General features: G+C 39.1%; 1 protein-coding gene across 1 annotated transcript in view; it reads left to right on the plus strand.

Moving 5' to 3' along the window:
• LOC107713067 (sodium-dependent noradrenaline transporter-like) overlaps positions 1 to 1042 on the plus strand; it is a 21920-nt gene extending 20878 nt beyond the window's left edge. Inside the window, exons 14-15 of the mRNA XM_016518488.1 lie at positions 664 to 735; positions 863 to 1042. Of these exons, the coding sequence (XP_016373974.1) occupies positions 664 to 735; positions 863 to 886 (96 nt within the window). The 3' untranslated portion in view covers positions 887 to 1042. The remainder of the gene's footprint in view (positions 1 to 663; positions 736 to 862) is intronic.
• The last annotated feature ends 20731 nt before the right edge of the window (positions 1043 to 21773 follow it).

Raw genomic sequence — 21773 nt, forward strand, 5'->3', positions numbered from 1 at the left:
AGACAGACACACACACACACACACACACACACACACACACACACACGCACACTGGCAAGTGACACATTTATAGTTGAAAAAGGAAACAAAGAAAAAAGAAAAAAAAAGAAGATATATACAGTACATTCATTTTCAGACTACACTGTTTCATATCTAGTTCTTAGGTCCAGTTCTTAAAGTGAAATATGAAAAATAAAATTTAGAATTATATTTTAAATAATCTTATATTAAACCAGATTATATTAGGTGTTATATTCATACACCCCTTCATTTTCACTCCAGCAGAGTGAACTTCCAGCAGATTCCTTGTTTCAATCTCATCATACATTGAATGCCCTCAATAAATCTGTCCATGACTTAAATCTGCTTCATGACTTTGTGTGGTCCTAAAACTGAGAGATGTTTTCATTTCTAAATGCATCACTTCCCAAAGCCACAAACATGCTACTGACATCTGGCTCAGTGCTTACATACTCATATTTTCCACAAGCAGCATGCTATCTTAAATGGCTTCAGAGATCATCTAACATATGCAGAATAAAATGCCACATTGCCATCTGTTTCTGAGCCGATAATGAAGTTTTTGTTTAAATTTGTGGTTTATTATTGCTGTGTGTTTATTTCTGCTAGTTCACTTTTGGTTTTTAATGTCCTCCATTTCAGAGGATAGTGTACTGCATTACTCCAGAACATGAACATCACATGGTGACGGAGGGTAATGTCAGGCAGTTCAAGGTAAGACAATGCAAAAGGTACAAATACAATTACATCTTACCGATATTTATTTGAAGAGAATTGCATGTCACAGAGCAACATCCTCACGGTTTTTCTATTGTACGTTTGGTCTTGGGTTTTTTTCCAGCTCAGACATTGGTTATCCATCTGATGAAGGGGTCAGGTGGGAGTGACCTCTCAAATGCTACTTGAATACTGGAGAAGATATGGTGTGTGAGAGAGAGAAAATGTTTCTGCAAAGGTCTTTTACCGTTTGAAAAGTGTCCCCTGAGAAAAGGACAGAATGAAGCAACGGCTTTGTGCATTTCCCAACCACACACTGTACTGTCCAGTCTGCTCCATTTGTGTTCCTTACACCCTATTTCATAGTGCAAGTTGTAGAGGTTTACGTAACACACTGAGAAATGGAAACCCCCTTGATATTCCAGGAAATCTTTTATGCCATATAACAGGTTTGGAGCATTTTGAGTCATTGCTACAGTACATGTTAGAGCGCAGCTGTGAGTTTCTCACATTTTACCTCGTTTCCCAAGAATGGTTTGGTTTTGCAACAGCTGGCTTACATCAAGGGTCCACCAAGCATTTTTTCAAGCACATCTTTTCCCTTTTTGACACACCTCACAAAGCAGACATACACCACTGTGTCAGTGCCTTATCTAGCCATAAACTTCCTGTCATTAAGTAACTCATCCTCATGAAGAGAGTGCAGGGATGTTCTTCATAACTAAAGCATCTCATTGAAAGAGAGTCTCAATTTACTCCATGCCAAAGGACGCTCAATTTACGCTCATAGCTTTCAAAATGAACTGAGATCCAATGATCTGCCTCAAGTAGAGCTTAAAAGCTCTTCTTTTGTTATAGTTCAATATTAAAGAAAAGGGATTTTTAGTGTTTCGAGTCAGTGGATCAACTTTTATGCTTTACTTATGGCCTTGGATCAGAGCAACAATTATTATTGTGACAAATTCGCGACCTTGCACAAGACATTTTTGCCCCCTCAAGAGATTCAAAAGCATCAGATCAAAGAAAAAGAACATTATATTTGAAACTCAAGAAAGTCCAGTTGACCATGTAAAGCAGCTATGTTCAAATACACTAGGCAGGGGTTTAGCTTATTTAGTTTGAATTCTATTTGACATGACATTGAAAATCTTTTTACACTGTACACTGACAATTCAATTAATTGAGCTCTTGTGGTACAATCCCATTATCATGTGGTCCCTTTGAGCATTTCATGCCTTGTATGGAATGTGTGTGTGTCTGTGTGCGAGTATAGATAACAGATTAGGTCTCTTAGGTTTTCAAACTAGTCAAAATCAATAGTCTATATGGTTCTCTTTGTCTCAAGATGACGTATACATTTTGTGATTCACTGTGGCTTTTTTGCTTGAAGGAATTGTTTTAACATTTTAAAGTGTTTCAAAATCAACTCCCATTATGTTGGTTTGTGTTTTATTTATTTGTGTAGAATCATTTGAAATAGAAAAAATGACAGAAAACATGAAGCAAGCAACTTATGTGGATTACGACATATAAAGAGATACAAATATATTCTTTTGTTATATATCTAATATTGTATGTATCAAATTCTTTATAAAACGTGAATGTAAAACATTTTAAGCAAAGTGTCTACTGTTATATCATGCTGTGTGATGTCGGTAAAGATATAAATATTCAGAAATGTATTATTCCGTGTAACCGGGGGTGACGTAACCACATGAATGTAAATGGAGCAGCTCTGGCATTTCTGAGTGATGTTTACAGAATAATGTGTACAACTACAAAACTGTCCTTTTACTTGTAAGTGACAAATATATATGAAAAAGTTCAAATATGCACACTATAACAATAAAGTCCTTTCCAGTACACACAGATAGAAATCAGTGTTTTGTCTGTTCTTAATAGAGCATTTTCTGTTGAGGTTTTGTTTTTACCACACAAAGGTGACAGTGCTCATCATTTTCTGACCCTTGGTCATATTGATAAATAGGCTACAAAAGTGTTGTGTTCTGCTGAGCACAGGCTGACAGTGCTGTTTTGCTGTCTCTGTCAGTAGCATTCTGCTTTTTGTTTGTGTTCTGTTCACCCATCTCTTTGCTGGACGTATAGTACACTGAGCCCTAGCTACACTGATGAAAGTTAGGGCTAGATGGGTTGACGGATCCATTGTGGGACTCATGATATCCACTGAACAGTGTAAGAGTCTGTTAAACTGTTTCGAACGAATATTTACAGACACTAGGCCAACCATTTTTATGAACCAATCTTGATTTTTTAAAAGCTGAAGATGTATTAATTCCTCTTTAGCATATATATGCTCATTGACTGCCTACTGTATCATATATAATAGAAAAAATGTCTAAGGCCTCAAAATTATAAACATGATCAAAACTTTGGTGAAAAAAACCTGTTATGTTTAGTACATGCCTAGTAATAGTTCTAACTTTTTTAGTAAGTAAGGGGCCTTTTAATGTACTTCTAAACATTCAAGTCTTTTTGCTGTGAAATATTAACTTTGAAGTTTTAGGAAGTAAACATATAAGAATGCCTTTTTTATTATTAGCAATAGTTTAAGATAAACACTTACTAGACTGAAGCAACTTTGTTTGTTTTTTTGATTATCCATACATAATTTTTTAGAATAATCAAGTTAAAATGTAAGTATCAAATATAATACACCAGGCTGCTGAGGAATGTTTATCTCTTAATCATCATTGTACTGCATGCATTATATGTTTGCCCCCAAAATAAAGTTTATGGAGCTTTGATCGTAAAACTAAAATCATAAAACTAAACTATCATCTTATTATATCAGACATATTTGGAAATATAGATTGACAAGTAGTATTTATCAGAAGCTATCACAATTTCATCTTCTTTTATCAGCAACTGCACCAAACTGCATATTTTTGGGGTCTTAATAAAACTGAGGTGTTTTTTCCCACCTTGAGTATGAGCTCCATATAGTACATTATATGAGTCACAAAAGCCTGATGTATAAAATTTGATACTCAACACATATGCATTTTATTTTGCATATGTGAACACATTTTTATTTTTTTTTTGTCTGAAGGTTCAGTGAAGTGTTCCATAAAAAAAAAGGTTGCATATGCATTGAGTATCAGATTTTATACATCAGCCAAGATTTTTCAGACAAATTTTTCATTTTTCCTTTCCAGGGTAATACCTATAGTACAACCCCAATTCCAGAGAAGTTGGGACGTTTTTGGGACGTGATTTGTTAATTCTCTTTAACTTTTATTTTGATTGACAAAAGTACAAAGAAAAGGTTTCCAAAGTTTTCACTGATCAATGTAAATGTATTCTGTAAATATGAACAAATTTTGTTTTTGACGGCTGCAACACATTCCAAAAAAGTTGGGACAGAGGCAAAATAAAAGTGAAAAGGTTATAGAATATCCACATTAAACTGTTTTGAAACAGTTCACAGTAAGCTGGTGAATTGGTAATAGGTCAAGGTATCATGTTTGTATAAAAGGAGCATCTCAGTCTTTGCAAGCAGCTAGATCACGGCTCATCACTTTGTGCCAAATTTCACGAGAGAAGTGTCAAACAAATCAAAAATCACATTTCACAATGCAAAATTGCAAAGAATTTAGGTCTTTCATCAAGTACCATACATCATATTGTGAAAAGATTCAGGGAATCCAGAGAAATCACAGTACATGTAGGGCAAGGCAGGAAACCTCAGTTGAATGTGCTTGACCTTTGAGCCCTCAGATGGCATTGCATAAGAACCAATCATGCTGCGGTGTTAAATATAGCCGCATGGGCTCAGGAGTACTTCAGAAAACCACTGTCATTTCTGTACCCCCACACCATGGCAGACGTTTGCTTTTGCTTCTGTCGCTAATGAAAGTCTGGATGGTTTCTTTGGTCTTTGGGACTGAGAATTCGAAATCCATTTTTCCTGGAAACAAGTTGAAATGTGGACTCATCTGAGTACAGCACACATTTTCACTGTCTTTTTGACTATCTGAGATGAGCTCTGGCCCAGAGAACCCGGCAGCATTGCTGCATAGAATTGATGTATAGCTTTCTCCTAGAGTAACAGATATTCAAGTTGCATTTCTTGATGCAGCAGCAGACTGTGGTCAGAGCAAACAGCATGGGTGACTGGCATATGTACGAAGGTACTATTGACATGGAGGCATATATTGGGATTGTACAGAGATATATACTGGTACTATCATCAAGATGATGTCTTTCATGGGAAGTCCATGGTTATTAGATCAAGACAATGCCAGCTCTCATTCTGCATGTGCTACAACAGCATGTTTTCGTAGACTCAGAGTGAATGTGTTAGACTGGCCTACCTGCAGTCCAGATATGTCTCCAATTGAACATGTATGACCAGTCATGAAAAAGAGAATCAGACAACGACAATCACAGACTGCTGAGTTTCTGAAGTCTTGTATCAAGCGAGACTGGACAAAAATTTTGCTTGCAAAACTTTATAAAATACATTTACGTTGGTCAGTGAAAACTTTGGAAATCTTTTCTTTGTACTTTTGTCAGTTAAATAAAAGTTAAAGAGAATGAACAAATCACAGATTCTTGATTTTATTGCATTTTACAAAATGTCCCAACTTCTCTGGAATTGGGGTTGTACATTACATATTACAGAAGAGGATCTCCACAAACCTGAATCTGAATCTTGAAATCAGAAATAAACAAACAGACAGTCTTGTCAGTATTTTTAATAATAAAAAAAAAATGTTTTAATTCATTTCTATTTCACTATGACAAATTGGGCATAGTTTTGTTAGGGAGGTTTAGGGAGTAAAATTCAATTCTCTCTTTTCTCTCATGCGAAAAGACTCTCAAGCACACAATATGTAATCCTACAGAACAAATGAAACAATGTACCCTTGACCTGGTATTGAGAAATTAAAAGGTTTTAATGATTTGCTTGTAAAGAAAAATTGACGAAAGACAAAAAATAAGGGAACGACGCCAATTAGTCTGAAAGACAGACTAAATGCGCAGGAGACAGCAGGAATTAAGTGCCTGAAAGGAGATTAGAGGCTTTATTCTGCTTCAGTTTGTCTAACCTTGGGAGAGTTAATAATGAATGAAGAAGAGAACATTACAAGCTTCTGCAAGTGAGAGAGACTGGAAGAGACAGGAAAAACATTATTCAAAGAAAAACATGAAGAAAACTCAAAGAACCAACCAATATCAGAGTGTATTGAGGGTAAAAACTCTAATCAAACTATAAAAAGCCACAGTTCATGAAGACTGGAGGTGAAAGGTCACTCCACCTCTCACAATGTGTCCTTAACAAGCAACAAGCAAGTTAATGGGTCACCAATGCTTTAACTCTCCCCTGCAGTGCAATACGGTGCTGAGAGTGGAGTCTGTCAGATTACTGTATAATTGCTTTTCAGGACTGAGATTTTCAAAAACACATTAGGCAAACAGTAGCAAGACTGATACTAATTTATAATGAACATATACTGCATAAGTCAGTGGAGCAATAATATTGAAAATGTACGTGATAATTGAAAAAAAAGAAAAGATTAACTTAAAGATGATCTCTAGCTGCAACATGCTGACTAAATTTGACTCAAATATTTTAAAGACAATTTATTGGAAGCTTATTGACTTTCTGGCTAAAAATAATTAGTATTATTTGTCTTTAATAATATTTAATGCTCTTAAAAATCCTTTGTGACCTCCTCAGTGTGTTTGCTATAAGAGAAACCAGACCTTTTGCATTTTAATGCAAATAATGATTTAAATTACATGTATTGTTAGTATTTCTGATAGATGAAATAATACCCACCTTTTCTTGTGATTTCTCTATTATTTTGCCTATTTAAAGGTATGCTGAGGGTTGAAGGAGATATGAACAGTACAGTAACAGTTTGTTTGATGAATTTCTATTAATTATAATAAAGCAATTACAGCAACTTAATTAGCGGAGACTAGATCTTTAGGATGTCTAGCGTAGTATTTCCCAGGATAAGACTATATAAACTGAAGATAAGATATATGAATTCAGCTGCCGGATATCTTGTGTTTTATTTTATTTGTGGTTCGGTCATCCTCCAAAACTCAGTTATTCCGGTCTGTGTATTCTTCGCTGATGAGAGAGAGAGATGACCTGTTCTGAATTTCCGTACTCTGTTCTCCCAGCACTCCTGATACGGGAAGATATTCAGCGCTGATAACACTTTCTCCCTGCCTCTTTCCTTCTGCTTATGTCTTCACTCTCTCCTCTTCCCCCACTCATATTCATCTTATCTGCTGTGGTCTGCCCTGTGTTCTTGCTTAATGCACCAAAAAGGTCAAAACCACAAACTTTCATCAAATTTGCTTAGCCAATAAAAGTCAAGCCGGCTCTCCACAGACAGCGGGCTAATTGCAGACTCTCTGCAGCTGTAATGCAATTAAAGAGGTTTTTTGGTGCTCTTTATATTGAGGGCCTTGTTCTCTCCTTGTAATCCAATCGCAGAAGATTAATCCATGTGACCGCACTGATAAAATCTATACTTTCTGTCGACAGCCAGAGAAGACCTAAATACGGCAACTGAGACAGAGAGCGTGTTGTTGTTCCAAGAAGATTAATTCAACATTTTGCAAAAGCCGAGATGAAAAACTCTGCTGACAACAAGAAACGTTCCATAGCGGTAAATCATCTTCCAGTAATCGGTCTCGTTACTTTTAATAACACAGATTGCAGTTTATCACAAAGACTGTTCTTTTTCGATTTAAGCACCGCTAACAAATGATCACCTTAACATGCGACACTTAGAGTCCATGTAAGCATTTCCTTGGAATAAGGATATACTATGGAATTGAGTGTGAGCTGGCACTACAAGAAAATTTTAATGAGGTTTAATTAAAAATTAAAATAACGAAATAATGAGATGTTATATGATAATTCAGGTGCAATGTACTGATAAGTGGTATGTCTTTCCCTTCCTTTCTACCATCAAAATGTAGGCCACAGGTTCAGCTAGTTGTTAACTTGGTGTTAGATTTCTGAATAGCAGTATTGTGCAGTCCATTTCCATGACTGTTTTCACTTTTGAATAACATCTTCCAGTGCTATGGTGTTTCGCTACATCTCTAAATGTTAGAAAACAGGGTCACTGCAGGGCATTTCCTCCCTTAAAAGGGACTATTTGGGGTGTAACAGAGGAAGCCAGGAATCAATGTTCTTCTTCAGTAGAGTAAATATTCCCAGTGGTTATTTTTGTTTGCTGTGCCAGAGAGTAAAAGTATGGACTCCATAGTCCAGCGAAGGTGGATCAGTCAGTTACCTTTGCAGTGTTGATTGCAGATAACTGATTCTGGCGAACATGAGGGATATGGAATTATGTTTTCCGGTAGATGCTAATATTCCATTGAGTTTCCAGTGCAGTGGGCCAAATATGTTGCATGTGTAGCAGGACTGCAGCTCCCAGATAAGCCTTGTTGTTTTCTGGAGAAATTCAAAACAATGGATGCACTATTACTTTTTCCCTGAAGCCCGCATATGAAAAAGAAAAAAAAAAAAGCTAAATATGTATGAAGTAATTTACAATCTGAATGTTATATATTTTGTCTCCTGGAAAACTGTATATACATGCAAACATACAACTTTAAGTACTAAAGATAACTAACTTGTATGCACCAGGGGTTGATTTATATTAATACAAATGATGATGATGATGATTAATAATAATAATAATTAAAATAATTGTTTTTACAATAATTAAACATTCAATTATTAATATTATTTTATTGTAACAGAATCTATTATTATTATTATTATTGAAGTTAATTATCAATAAAAAAATAAAATAAAAACTAGGTTGTGCATTTTTTCCGTTTCCAATTAAGTTTGTGGATTTTGTAAAACTATGCAAACAGTGTAAAAACATTATTAAATTGTGCTTATTTAGGCTACATAAAATGCCAGCTATGAAATTAACCTCTGTGTTGCTCAGGATTTAATTAATATTGTATGGTTCATTTCAATGATTCAGATATACTTGAGAGCCTTAGCATTATAGGTTATCTGATTGTTGAAAATGAGCAGCTAATGCAGGGCTGATGGGTCTTCAGAAGAAAACACTCTGACTGGGTAAGCACATGCTGTGGCCGCTGCACACTGAGGAATTTACAGTAATAGTGACTGCGGCCACTGAGGGTGCTTTTAATTACCCACCATTCCTTTCTGCCATGATTCTGTTCCGCTCTCTTGGGCAAAGATTGGTGGTGATGTTCAACTGTGTTTCCTGTTTACTCCCTCAAACACAAAACTTTTGTGACTTCAGACAGCCATCAATGGCACAAAGTTCTCAAACCTCCTCCTGCAGACCATGCACAGCCCATTCATTGATGACCTGATATACATTGATCACAAAATAAGCAGTAGATAAGTGTTTGAGGCACTTAAGTAAAGTAGTAAAGTAAAGTAGTACAAGTAGAACTGTACATTCTGCATTCTTTTATGTCTGATACTGATATAAAATATATAAATAAATAAATACTTACTGATAGACAATTATAATAATCTCTGCATAGAATTACCTCTACATTAAAGGGGGGTCTAAGTTACTTCATGCATTCTGAGTTATTTACACTGTTAAAGAGTTGGATTCTCATGCTAAACATGGCCAAAGTTTAAAAAAAAAAAAACAAAAAAAACAATTTGGACATATGACTGTCACGCCCATGGACAATCCCGTATAAGCCTGTCCCTAGGGGCCTTGTGTGTTTGTTTTCCTCCTCCACGAGCTCTATGTTTACCATGTGTCCTAGCTCTTCCCTCATGTCTGATTGTGAAATTGATTCCAGGTGTTTCTTGTTAATTTCCTCGTTTGGTTCCCCATTTAAGACCTGTGTTTTCCTGAGTCCTTCGTGTTGTCTGGAATGTCAATCTCCGTGTGCTATGTGCGTGTTCCTGTGTTTGGATTTAAATAAAGTCTGATTGCTTTGGATCTCCTTAGTCTCCGCGCTCCTTTGTCCCCTCGCTCCTCACAGTAAGCAACCCTGACAGAAGACAGCACCTGCAACAGTAAGCGGCACCCCTTCTCCCCGTGTTTTTGTTTCAGTTGTTTCCTCAGTCAAACCCTCAGCTGACAGCAGCAGTCTCCTTCACCTCTGCTCAAAGAAGGAGAATGCAGAGGAAGAGACTGTGGGCTCCAGCCCCTGAGTCTGCTCCAGTGTTGGCTCTAGCCACGGAGTCAAACCCAGAAAGAAACCCTGTTCCCACGTCAAGCCCAGAGAGGGCTCCTGTTCCCACGTCAAGCCCAGAGAGGGCTCCTGTTCCCACATCTAGCCCAGAGAAGGCTCCTGTTCTTACGTTAAGCCCAGAGAGAACCGCTGTTCCCACGTCTGGCCCAAGGAGAGCCACAGTTCCGGAGTCAAGCTCAGGGAGGGCCGCTGTCCCCACATCCAGTCCACGGAGGGCCTTCCCTGAACTGTCTGCTCCGCCATGGCCCCCTGAGCTGCCTGCTCCGCCATGGCCCCCTGAGCTGCCTGCTCCGCCATGGCCCCCTGAGCTGCCTGCTCCGCCATGGCCCCCTGAGCTGCCTGCTCCGCCATGGCCCCCTGAGCTGCCTGCTCCGCCATGGCCCCCTGAGCTGCCTGCTCCGCCATGGCCCCCTGAGCTGCCTGCTCCGCCATGGCCCCCTGAGCTGCCTGCTCCGCCATGGCCCCCTGAGCTGCCTGCTCCGCCATGGCCCCCTGAGCTGCCTGCTCCGCCATGGCCCCCTGAGCTGCCTGCTCCGCCATGGCCCCCTGAGCTGCCTGCTCCGCCATGGCCCCCTGAGCTGCCTGCTCCGCCATGGCCCCCTGAGCTGCCTGCTCCGCCATGGCCCCCTGAGCTGCCTGCTTGTTGGCTCTAGCCACAGAGTCAAACCCAGAAAGAAACCCTGTTCCCACGTCAAGCCCAGAGAGGGCTCCTGTTCCCACATCTAGCCCAGAGAAGGCTCCTGTTCTTACGTTAAGCCCAGAGAGAACCGCTGTTCCCACGTCTGGCCCAAGGAGAGCCACAGTTCCGGAGTCAAGCTCAGGGAGGGCCGCTGTCCCCACATCCAGTCCACGGAGGGCCTTCCCTGAACTGTCTGCTCCGCCATGGCCCCCTGAACTGCCTGCTCTGCCATGGCCCCCTCCGCCATGGCCCCCTGAGCTGCCTGCTCCGCCATGGCCCCCTGAGCTGCCTGCTCCGCCATGGCCCCCTGAACTGCCTGCTCCGCCATGGCCCCCTGAGTTCCCTGCTCCGCCATGGCTCCCTGAACTGCCTGATCCGCCATGGGTCCTGGAACAGGTACCGCCCTGGTGGCCTTCCATCCCGTATAAGCCTGTCCCTAGGGGCCTCCAGAGCACCCCCCCCCTCCCTGTTGGATGTTATGTGGCGCGTGGATGCGCCTTCCGGGAGGGGGGAGTAATGTCACTCCCATGGACTGTGTGTTTGTTTTCCTCCCCCACGTGCTCTGTTTACCATGTGTCCTAGTTCTTCCCTCATGTCTGATTGTGAAATTGATTCCAGGTGTTTCTTGTTCATTTTTCTTTGTTTGGTTCCCCATTTAAGCCCTGTGTTTTCCTTAGTCCTTCATGTTGTCTGGAACGTCAATCTCCGTGTGCTATGTGCGTGTTCCTGTGTTTGGATGTAAATAAAGTCTGATTGCTTTGGATCCTCGCTCCTCGCAGTAGGCACACCGTGACAATTACGGAGTACTTCTGTGCCAAATACACTCCTTCCATGTTCGTACAAGTTAAGTTTTCTCGAGCATGGCTCTTCATGACGTCATGAAGGGTGGAATTTCTTGTATGGGCATTTCTCCCGGAATAGCTCACACGTGCATACATCGACTAGTGGTTAAACGGATCATAGTTGAGCCGTGATCCGTATGGACCAAGCCCCACGGTTCGGCACGCATTGCAAAATTTAACCATAATAAAGTATAAGTTTATCATTTGTTCGTATTTACACAAGCAAGCGAATTTTAAACAATTCCAGAGAGAAAAGGTGAAAGGGAACTGGATTCGTTACTCGCGCACTGTTCTCTACGCGTTTCAGACGGCGCGCGAACACCGAACTGAATCCTCTTCTGAATCCTCTGAACAGACATGCTGTGGTATCAAAGAAGTACTTCACTTTAAGTAATAAATGGAAAGCAAGTTAAATTGAAATATTTTTATTTTCTTGCTGATCCGAAAAATGATCCGATCCGTGGGTCAAAAACCGTAATGGGATCCGAACCGTGAGATTTGTGATCCGTTGAACCACTAACATTGACCAGAGGTTTCCAAAAAACATTGTTAGCCAACAGTGGTCCCAAGTTCCAATGAACTCTATTGGTAATGACAGAACTCACTACCATAGTTGCTTTTTGGAAACACACCCCAGAGCGAGAGCGTGCCCATCAACACGCTTCATTCGGCAGCGCTGCACAGGACTTGCTCGAGAAGAATGTCTCCAAAGAAGTGTGTTTTTGGTTGTAAGGGAAAGATAACCTTGTTCAGCTTCCCAAAGAACCCAGCGTTATGTGATCAGTGGATGCAGTTTGTTTTTTTCCAGGGAAGCAACACAGTTTCGCAAGCGTGTTGTTTATAAACAAGGCCCAGTTCAATGATGGATTTGCACATCGTTTGATACTGAAAGATGTCCCAACGATAAAAGATCCCGGTCATGATTCGGAACCGCAGACGGTAAGTAAAACTGCATCAAATTTCTGTGTTTTGTTAGCAATCGGCGCTCAAGTGCTCATCACTCTTTAGCTCCACCCACGGCGTGCCTCCAGGAGCTCGGCTGTTTTCGGAGAGAATCGTAAAGCTGTATTTGTCTTTTATAACAAGTAGTTTTATCATATTTATATGTAAAGCGACCTTGAGCTACGGAAAGGCGCTATATAAATAAAACTTCTTTTTTTTTTCTTCTTTTTCTTAAATTGTTTTGCTGTACAATTATTTGAATAATATATTTCCATGAACTAGGTCTATTCTTAAGTCATGGTATCAAAACTTCAGTTACAGCTCCCTCTAAATGACATGTAAAACAAAAACTATGATTGGTCTCTATCAATGCAAATGTTCTAACTTACTAAGTTGGCAGTTCATGGATAGAATAAGCTGCTATATTGGTCATATTATGCTCAAAGTATTGCAAATCAGTGATATTATAGTATCATTGATATACTATCATAGTTTTTAATAATATTTTGAATTATACTTTAAAGGGATAGTTCACCCAAAAATGAAAATTCTGTCATTAATTACTCACCCTCATGTTGTTCCAAACCTGTAAGACCTTCGTTCATCTTCGGAACACAAATTAAGATATGTTTAATAAAATCTGAGAGCTTTCTGACCTTCCACAGATTGCAAGAGTCCTACCAAGGACTTCAAGGCCCAGAATGGTACCAATAACATCGACAAAGTAATCCATGTAACATCATTGTTTCAATCATTGTTGTAATTTTACAAAGCTACGAGAGAACTTTTTGTGTGCAAAAAAAAAACTCAAGTAATGACTTTATTCCAAAAATCTTCTCCCCAAGTCACCCTTTGCCTCCATTATGGAGACTACCATGATGCATGCGCATGCTTTCCTCTGCACGTAAACAAGGCGCAGCGCATGCGTGTTCTATGTCAGCAGCACCACGCGCATGCATTGTTTACATGCAGAGGAAAGCTTTCGGATTTCATCAAAAATATCTTAATTTGTGTTTTATATAACACATTTATATAATCAATTTTGGGTGAACTATCCCTTTAAATTTAGTTGCATTTCTGTAATTTTTATTATTTTTTTAACGTGTCTATATTGTTTTTATTATGATTTAGTTGTTTATTTAGTTTTAGCTATTTTAGTACTTAAACTTCAACTAAACAAATGAAAAAAAAAATCTTGGTAACTGAAATAAAATATAAAAGCTTTTTTAGATTTTATTTCATATAACATTTTTTATTTTATTTTAAATATTTTAAATATTTTAATTTAATTTTGTTTTGTTGTAGTTAGATAATGATAATACATTTTGGAAACCTACAGAAATTCTGCAAACATACAGTAGACAAATTTTAAGTTTTTATTATTGAAATACATTTGCATATTTGAAAATGGGTTCTCACAAAGTTTAAATATCTGCTGAAAGAAAGCTGGGTAATACTAGGATATGACTATCCGTACAGGATGTAATCATTGGTTCATGGAGATTGTAGGAGAGCAGAGCAGAAACAGAGATTATGCAAGTTAAAAGCAAAGACAGAAGACTTTTCACAACAAAGATGTAAGCTCTGACTGATAACATCAAAAACCCTGTATTGCTGAGGGAATTTTCCTATCTCAAGGGCTCCCTGGTGTGTAAGTAATTGGCAGTTGTAAACTGGTAGAAAAAATAGGATCAAATTTAGAAATAATAGAGAGGGACAAGCAGAAAGAGAGACACAGAGAATTGTCATATCTTGATGTTCAAAAGTGAGGCACCAATGTATATTCGTACACACACAGGCCTAAATGAAGTTGTGAACATTGAGGTGGGTGTTTTTGTTATATGGTTAATGGAGAAGCACACTCAAATCAAACTTGTTTTTCTGCCCTAATAAAACACAACAGCACAGAAGCACACTTGTCATCAAATAGACTCCCACTGAGGCTTAAAAAGGAGACATGAAGAGAGACTGACACTGAGTACAGACTTTGTGGACTAAACCAAAATCTACCACTAATTGGACTCTCATAACATTGGACTATAAATAACATTCTAGGAGCAATGGCGCATTCAGTGAGTTATTTGGGGAAAAGATGCTTAAACATTTGTCTAGTTGTCATATTGTGATTAGCACAGACCAGTTGCCAGAGTAGGTAGCCCAGAAAAATATCTTAACTTACAGTTCAACATAATAAACAATGGAAATTGATGCACCGTCACTGTGCATCAGGGTATCTGAATTTGACATAGTAAAGCCATGGGTTATAGTCTTTATTATTATTATTATTATTTTTTTTTTAAAGATTGCAAATCATCTGTCAGAGAATGCCTGGACATAAATCACTTTAATACATTCAATCCATATAATCTGGTTCCAAATGAAATTTTGAGTCTCCAGCTAAAGGAGATTCACAGTGGCACTCATAAGTCCTTCATCTTAGGGGTGAACAAAAAAAATCTTTCTTTCTGATCAATCTTCCCTAATTATTTCAGAAGTAAAATAGTGTATTAAATTATCTTTAATGCAAAATATTAAACTGCTACACATGGCATTGGGCAATGATCTTTAAAACTACTTTCCTATATTCCCATATTTTATTAAAAGGGTCCAAAATTAACACTCTCCACAAGTGCCAAATGTAAGAAACAAATGGCTTAGTCAAATAAATAGAACTTAGTTGGACGGTAACTTCATCAGAAATAGATGAAGAAAATATTATAATACATTATTTAAAATACACTGTAAGAAAAATACGCCGATGCTCTCTAATGTGACATGCGTGATTCAAATAATAATAATAAAAAAAATCTGTCGCAACTTTCATATCTTCTAACTAGGGGTGTAACGATACATGTATTCGTACCGAACCGTCACGGTACGGACATCTCGGTTCGGTGCATGAGGCCTTACAACGAATACAGGCAATTCACCCTCAATCCAGAATGGGGCGCCCGCAGTAATGCAACGCTGTTTGATAACCGCCAGCTGGAGAACAGAAAATGCCACGAGTTGCGCACTTGAAAACAAACCACACTAGACCGTGACCATGTGCTGATTTTGAACGCGTCTCTCACTGACAAAGGAGTATACTTTAAAGGCTTGCACACTCAACTGTTTGCGAAATGGAGCTTTGTGCTCGTGTATCCTACCTCTCTCATTAGGCACAAATCCAAATATTCCATATTTGCGATGTATCTGAATGCTAAACTATTATTTATTATGTAAATGATAGGCTTTGTACTTCAGTCGCGTTCCAACGGTGACAAAGTGGCGTGCGCGCTGATGTTTGGTTAACTGTATTTTATTTTGATAAAGTACCAACTGCTCTGTCAAGTTAGCAATGCTAAAAGTGATATGTTTTGTGTGTGTGTGTGTGTGTGTGTGTGTGTGCACCAGCGCGATCACTTCAACTGTTTCCTTATACAAGCAGAATCAACTTAAAACACCCTGTCATTTATTGTCTTATTAATAATGCATCACTGTAAAAGGTCTATTTTTGTGTACACTCAAAATAAAAACAAAACATTGTGCTTTTGTAAAATAAAGAAAACAAATAGGATGTCGCTTTCTGCCATTTGAGATTCCTTTCTGTGAACAAATTAAGCATGCCACAAAAAATGAACTGAAACTCGGCATATAGGCTGCGTTACGTCGCACTGATTTTTCCCTTGTTTATCTGTTAACTAAATCAAATATATTTCAAGTATTTATTCCTTGTATGCATGTACTGCAGATTTTTTATATATAACATTATAATTTAATATATTTAGTATTTTCACATCTAGGTGGAAAAAATTGTAATTTGTAGTACTGTCTGTAAAAAATAAATGAAAAGAAACCTAGCATAGTAGATTTGTTGTTTTTTCCTGTTGTACCGAAATCGTATCGAACCGTAATCCCCGAACCGAGGTATGTATCGAACCGTGACATCTGTGTACCATTACACCCCTACTTCTAACAAAATCCTGCACTTTCTTGGACCACAAGCAGTAGCTCCGTCTAAAGCTTACTCAAAACCATTTAATGCCAGTATTTTGTTCTAGCTAATCAAAATGTTTTTCTTGTTATCCCTGTGCTAAATTGCATAATGCAGTGGTTCTCAGCATTGAAGAGTTGAAGGCTTGACTTCAACACAATAATCGAAGGCCACTTATACCGGTTAAGTATTTCTGTAGTACTTATGACAATGCTGTTTTCTTTTTCATTAACAGAAACTGGGAGTGTTGATATAGAAAAACAGTTAGTTAAAATTCATTTTGTGATTCCATAATTCAAGATTCTGATTTAGGTATGTTAATAAAAACAACTTACTGAGGGGAAAAGGCAAATTCAGTTTACAACTCTTTTTTTCCTGAGTTTTTATATCTAATTAAATTAATATTAGCCTGTGGCCCCTTGAAAGTTTGCTGAGGCCCTCTGTTAAAGGGGTCATATGATGTTGCTAAAAAGAACATTATTTTGTGTATTTGCCGCATCATATGACCCCTTTAAAATCCACTGCCATGATAGTTTAGCAGACGGCGGTTTAGCTTAGCGGTTTGCTAAACTATCATTTTAGCTACTGGGCTAACTGCAAACTGAAAACACAAAGAAGAGCAATATTTCAATTTAGAATTTATAGCTTTAGTTATACACAACATTAATTGACGTAATAGCTGTCCGTTAAATCAGAAAGCCTTTTGTAAAGCTTTTCATGAAGACGTTGTGGTAGTTCAGACTGTCCAAAGGCAACAATCACACATTCCTATCAGCTAGGGTGACCATACGTGCCATTTTCCCAGGACGCGTCCTCGCCAGGATTTCTATATTGCCTAAAATATCTAGGTTTTGGCTTCGTTTGCGTGTGCAGACCGATCGGTGTATGACATCAAAGTACCATACAGACGGTTATGCTTTCGAAACGCTCTCGAGGTACTTTGATGTCAAACACTGATCGGTCTGAGCCGCACTGCTTTTATGTCGAACACACCTAATATGTACGCGTAATTGCATCGCTTTGACCGTAGATCCCACCTTCTCACACGCCATGATTGGTCCATTATGTACAATGCTTGCATGTTATTGGTCAAACTACTTTTCGATCATTACCTTCAGCAAGCATGAAAACAGGAAAACAAAGCCAAAACAAATCCTGGCCAGGACGCGTCCCTGGGAAAATGGCACGTATGGTCACCCTACTATCAGCTGTTTAGTCTGATAACATGTTCTATCTTGGTCTGTTCAGTGGGGGTTATTTTGATGTTGCTTCAAAACAGATGCAGAAGGAAATCCGCCAGGTTACAGCACTGGGAGAGTACGACGTCTAGTAGTCATTCTTACACCAGACCAGTGTTTGGCATGGAAGCACACTTTCTGTTTGCCAGTGAATGACAGCAGCTACAAAACTGCATAGGTTTGTTTAAAACTACATAGCATGCATGCTTCCGGGACAGATGTTTAGTGTTTTGTCTGCTGTGAGGGCCTGTTGACACATATTAAGTGTCAAGGACGTCATCACTGTTTTAGTTTTAGTGTGTTACTATCCCAAGTTGTATTACAGATGGAAAGAATGGGGGGAAAATTGGCTTTCAAATGTTTTTGTATCAAGAATGCATGGCACTGACTTTTAGAACTTGTACTGAGGTGGAACTCAAGAGGAAATGAGATATAAACAGTACTTTTCCCAAGGTTATTGTGGGCAATTGCCATCAGGCATGACACGTGTCTCTCACGTAAGCAAGTACACGCGATTAAGAAACAAAATGGGTGAAAGTTAATTTGGTCAAGAATGTTTATGAAATATGAATTTATCTATTAACAACACACTTTCCAACACTAACAAAAACTGTTACTATCTTGCAGTTACGTCTCAGTATAAGTCAATATATCACAGTACAAGTCAAGCTCACTGGAAGTGAATTAAACTAAACACATAACATCCATTGTATTTGTAAGATACTTTTTCCATCGTAAAACTTTAAGAAGAGACAAACACTGGTTTAAGGCAGAACTTACAGAATTATGTTCTTGTTCCAAACCTGAGACACATTTGACTCAGGAAGCCTTCAGGAGCCAAAACAAACAGCGAGACTGACAGCATTGAGGGTGTTCCCCAAATAACAGAGATCTCCTCCAAAACCTGTGTGAATGTGCTTCAAAAAATCAAGTCAGTTTAAGGGGAAGCATCAACTTGTCGATACATTTCTGTAAATATTCTTATTAATTGTGACAACTAAAATGAAAATAGGCCAAGTATGTCACCATCTCCTCAGGTTTGAAAGGTTGTGTAATGTCTCCTCTGACTGTCCAGCTTTGGTTATGCATTTAGGAGTAACAGCAAAGAGGCTTTCAAAGTAAACTAATTATAGTACAGAGTAAACTGGACAGTAGTAATTATAGATATGCTGGTTTCCAGATTAAGCAATGGGAAATGAGTGCTTTTTTGAAAGAGGCAATTCAATGGTTCATTTGGGGGCACTTCGTTTTGTTCATTTAACTCGAGTTCACTTACATGTACAAAACCAGTTTTAAACTTATATATTCACTTGCTACGTTCTTGCAGCCAGAATCAGAATTAAATCAGTATTTTATTGTTTTTAAGATATGTTTTCTACATTGTCTTAATAATCCATCATAAGGTGAGTCTCTGTTTTTGCCTTTGAACATGGTCTTAAATGTTAATACTGTACACTCAAATGCCCATTGTTTGATTGCAGAAAAAAAAAACAGAGAACATTAATTTTGTATACACTTTCTCATGATCTCTCCATCTAATCTCTTTTATTCCTTCTCTGTGTTTTTATATCTTTCTCAGAACCAGTTTCCTTTGAGTCACTTGAAAGATGGTGGGAATGTATTTACCAAGTCCACCACTAGCATCAGAGGAACAATCAATCCAAAATGATGGTCTTTTCTTAAGAGATTTGAATCACTTCTGTTATCAGATGTCTCAATCACACTGCATGTCATTACATAATCATCTTCAAACATCAGCAAATGTGATGCAACATCACAGGGATTATTTCCCCATGCGAAAAATCCATCAACATTAAAGGAAAACAAACCACAGTGGCGGTGGACTGGTTCAGATGATATCTTCACCCCTTCAGGCTTAGAGTACAAACAGAGACACAAAACAGAGAAAGCAAAGAAAATATATTTTCTGTGCTTATGTAATTCTGAAGTGATTCATTGCATTTCTTCCCACTCTACATACGTGTTTTTTCTTGAATTTGTTTTGTCTTTGTCCTTGTCCAGTCATGTCTAGGCTGCTTCGGTTTTGTTGTAGACCACAAGAGAAGGAAGTTACGCTGTTATCCTATCTGTAGTACAGGGTAGAGTAGCTCTCTTTGGGCACATTTACACCTGATATGAACATTTCGCTTCAGCCGGCACTGCAACTTCTGGTGCAGCGTATAGTGTATAAAAATGTGAGAAACTTAAGCTCAAAATTCAATCGTAAGTATCCCACAAAAGGACAAAGCAATATTTAACATTTTATATTTATACACCAAAGGTATTTAAAACTTGTGTAACTCATTACTAACATATTATGTTTGAATATAATATATTACATTTTTACTATAGTTATTAGTTGTGATTATCGCCCTTTTACTCTGCATTAGAACGCAAAAAATAAAAGCTGCCCGGTGCTAGGAACCACTTGCAAATACTATGATTAATTTGTGTCGCATACTGAGATGGATTCATCTGAGCAGTTTTGTATTCTTTGCTGCCTATATCATATCCCATTATCCTGTTTGTTTTCGTGACAGTTGAGCTAAAAATGGCTAAAATGGTGTCTGAAAGTTGGTGGTCAGATTGTGTAATTGCATGTTTTTGAACAACTTTTATTGTAATTTTTGGAGAAAAATTGACCATTGGACCATTATCCTGCCTCAGAAGCCTTTTTGAAATCAGTTTCAGGAGATAGCTTCATGCACGCTGCCTGCAAAGTCATTGACTGATAAGGCAGCGAGGCAACAAGTCAGTTGCTTAAAGGATTAGTTCACTTTCAGAATTAAAATTTCCTGATAATTTACTCACCCCCATGCCATCCAAGATGTTCATGTCTTTCTTTCTTCAGTTGAAAAGAAATTAAGGTTTTTGAGGAAAACATTCCAGGATTTTTCTACATATAGTGGACTTCAAAGGGCTCTACACAATCCCGGCTGAGGAATAAGTGTCTTATCTAGCCAAACGATTGGTCATTTAAAAAAAATAAATACAAATCTTTTTTAAGAAAAGGACCAATCGTTTCACTAGATAAGACCCTTATTCCTCGGCTGGGATTGTGAAGACCCTTTTGACCCCGTTGGGTGCCATTGAAGTCCACTATATGAACAAAAATCCTGGAATGCTTTTCTCAAAAACGTCTCCAGGTTACGCATGTAACCATGGTTCCCCGAGGGAACAAGAAGCTGCGTCAGAAAATGCTATGGGAATGCCTTCAGCATGACCACGCTCTGAATCACGTGTAATCAATCCAATGGAAGGGCGAGACGTCACGGGCGGGTGACGTAACAACCAGGAAGCTATAAAAGCACGTGCGGTGGAACCGGCGTCAGCTTCAGGAATGAAGCAAGCGCTCGCAGGGATGCCGGAAGTATGGCCCTGAGACGCAGCGTCTCATTCCCTCGGGGAACCATGGTTACATACCGAACGTGAGGGGCCTGGACCATCCCGCTGCGTTGCAGATGTCCTGCATGGATACACCTGCCAAAAAGGCTTTGGAGGCCGCCACACTTCGAGTCGAGTGAGCCTTGACCCCCAGAGGCGAGGAGAGATCAGAGGACTCATAAGCAGTAGAAATGGCATCAACTATCCACCGGCTGAGGGTCTGTTTAGTAGCAGGAAGACCTCTCTTGGGGGGACCATAGCACACAAGCAGTTGGTCCGCCTTTCTCCACAGGGCAGCTCTGTGGACATATGCGCCCAGTGCTCGCACTGGGAGGAGGACAGAAGGCCTGAAGTACGATAGGCTGTGGTGTGACAGAGGGGACTTTAGGAACATAACTCGCTCGAGGTTTGAGAAAAGCCTTGGCCAAGCCAGGCGCAAAGTCTAGGTAGGAAGGGGCCACTGAGTGGGCCTGCAGATCCCCAACTCTCTTTAAAGAAGACATAAACAGAAGTTTTAAACAGTTTTAATAGAAAGCGATCAGAAATCTCCTCAATAGGCTCGAAGGGAGGCTTGCAGAGAGATTCTAACACCACAGCCAGGTCCCACATGAGGACGCGAGATCGTACTGGGGGCCTCAGCCTCAGCGCACCGCGGAGGAAACGTGTAACTAGGGGGTGTCTTCCCACCGACTGGCCACCGAGAGGGGCGTGGTAGGCCGCAATAGCCGCCACGTAGACCTTCAGGGTGGAGTGGGTTAACCCTG

Source organism: Sinocyclocheilus rhinocerous, unplaced genomic scaffold (assembly GCF_001515625.1).
Source record: "Sinocyclocheilus rhinocerous isolate Xijiao unplaced genomic scaffold, SAMN03320098_v1.1 scaffold1800, whole genome shotgun sequence".
NCBI lineage: Eukaryota > Metazoa > Chordata > Actinopteri > Cypriniformes > Cyprinidae > Sinocyclocheilus > Sinocyclocheilus rhinocerous.